The sequence below is a fragment of the Penaeus monodon genome, chromosome 34 (assembly GCF_015228065.2).
Source record: "Penaeus monodon isolate SGIC_2016 chromosome 34, NSTDA_Pmon_1, whole genome shotgun sequence".
Classification (NCBI taxonomy): Eukaryota; Metazoa; Arthropoda; class Malacostraca; order Decapoda; family Penaeidae; genus Penaeus; species Penaeus monodon.
In genome coordinates, this window is record NC_051419.1 from 28,250,395 (window position 1) to 28,251,082 (window position 688).

The 688-nt window shown below is 35.9% G+C and overlaps 1 protein-coding gene across 1 annotated transcript in view; it reads left to right on the forward strand.

Moving 5' to 3' along the window:
* The window catches only part of LOC119594936 (chymotrypsin BII-like), a gene marked incomplete at its 3' end in the record, with an annotated part of 3,913 nt that overhangs the window by 2,694 nt on the left and 531 nt on the right, over positions 1-688 (forward strand). The window contains 1 exon segment of the mRNA XM_037944006.1: positions 335-468. Within this exon segment, the coding sequence (XP_037799934.1) occupies positions 335-468 (134 nt within the window).

Sequence of the window (688 nt, forward strand, 5' to 3'; positions counted from 1 at the left end):
GAAAAGGGTAGGATAATAAGGGAGGGAAAGGGAATTGGTAAAATAGAGATGGAAGAAAAAAATGCCTTATTTATACTAAACTGGGTATCATTACTATCATGTGCGTCTCCCTTTTATATATAATCTTTGTCTTTTTTTATATTCATCCAAGTTTCGAATAATATAACTTATATTTTTAATACACAAAACGAATGAAAAAAAAATGTATCACAATACACCCATTCTTGCAATCTCCTATCAACGAGCCACTTCTACATTCTTGCCTTTTCATTCCTTCTCCATATAATTACTTTTTTTTTTATCATCTAAAAATGACCACATTTTTAATCCCCAGGTTCAACAGGCATTTCGGACGTGTTGAACCAAGTCACGATGAACGTAATCGAACGCGATGTGTGCGACGCCATCTATGGGGAACAAGGAGAAGGATTGCTATGCGTGGATGCCAGCGGAGGAGGAATCTGCGATGTGAGAGAGAAGGATTAGAATTTGTCGTTTCTGTTTTAGAGGGATGACGGCAAGAGTAATTGTTAGGCCTATAACTGTTCTGTTCTTGATGTTTTTGTTGATTTATTATCATCCATTGGGTGGGCGGGGGGTTAATCTTGTATTTGAATAGAAGTAATTAGAATTTTTTTTTTGTTTTATACAGATGACGGCAAGAGACATTTTAGCCTATAACTTTCCT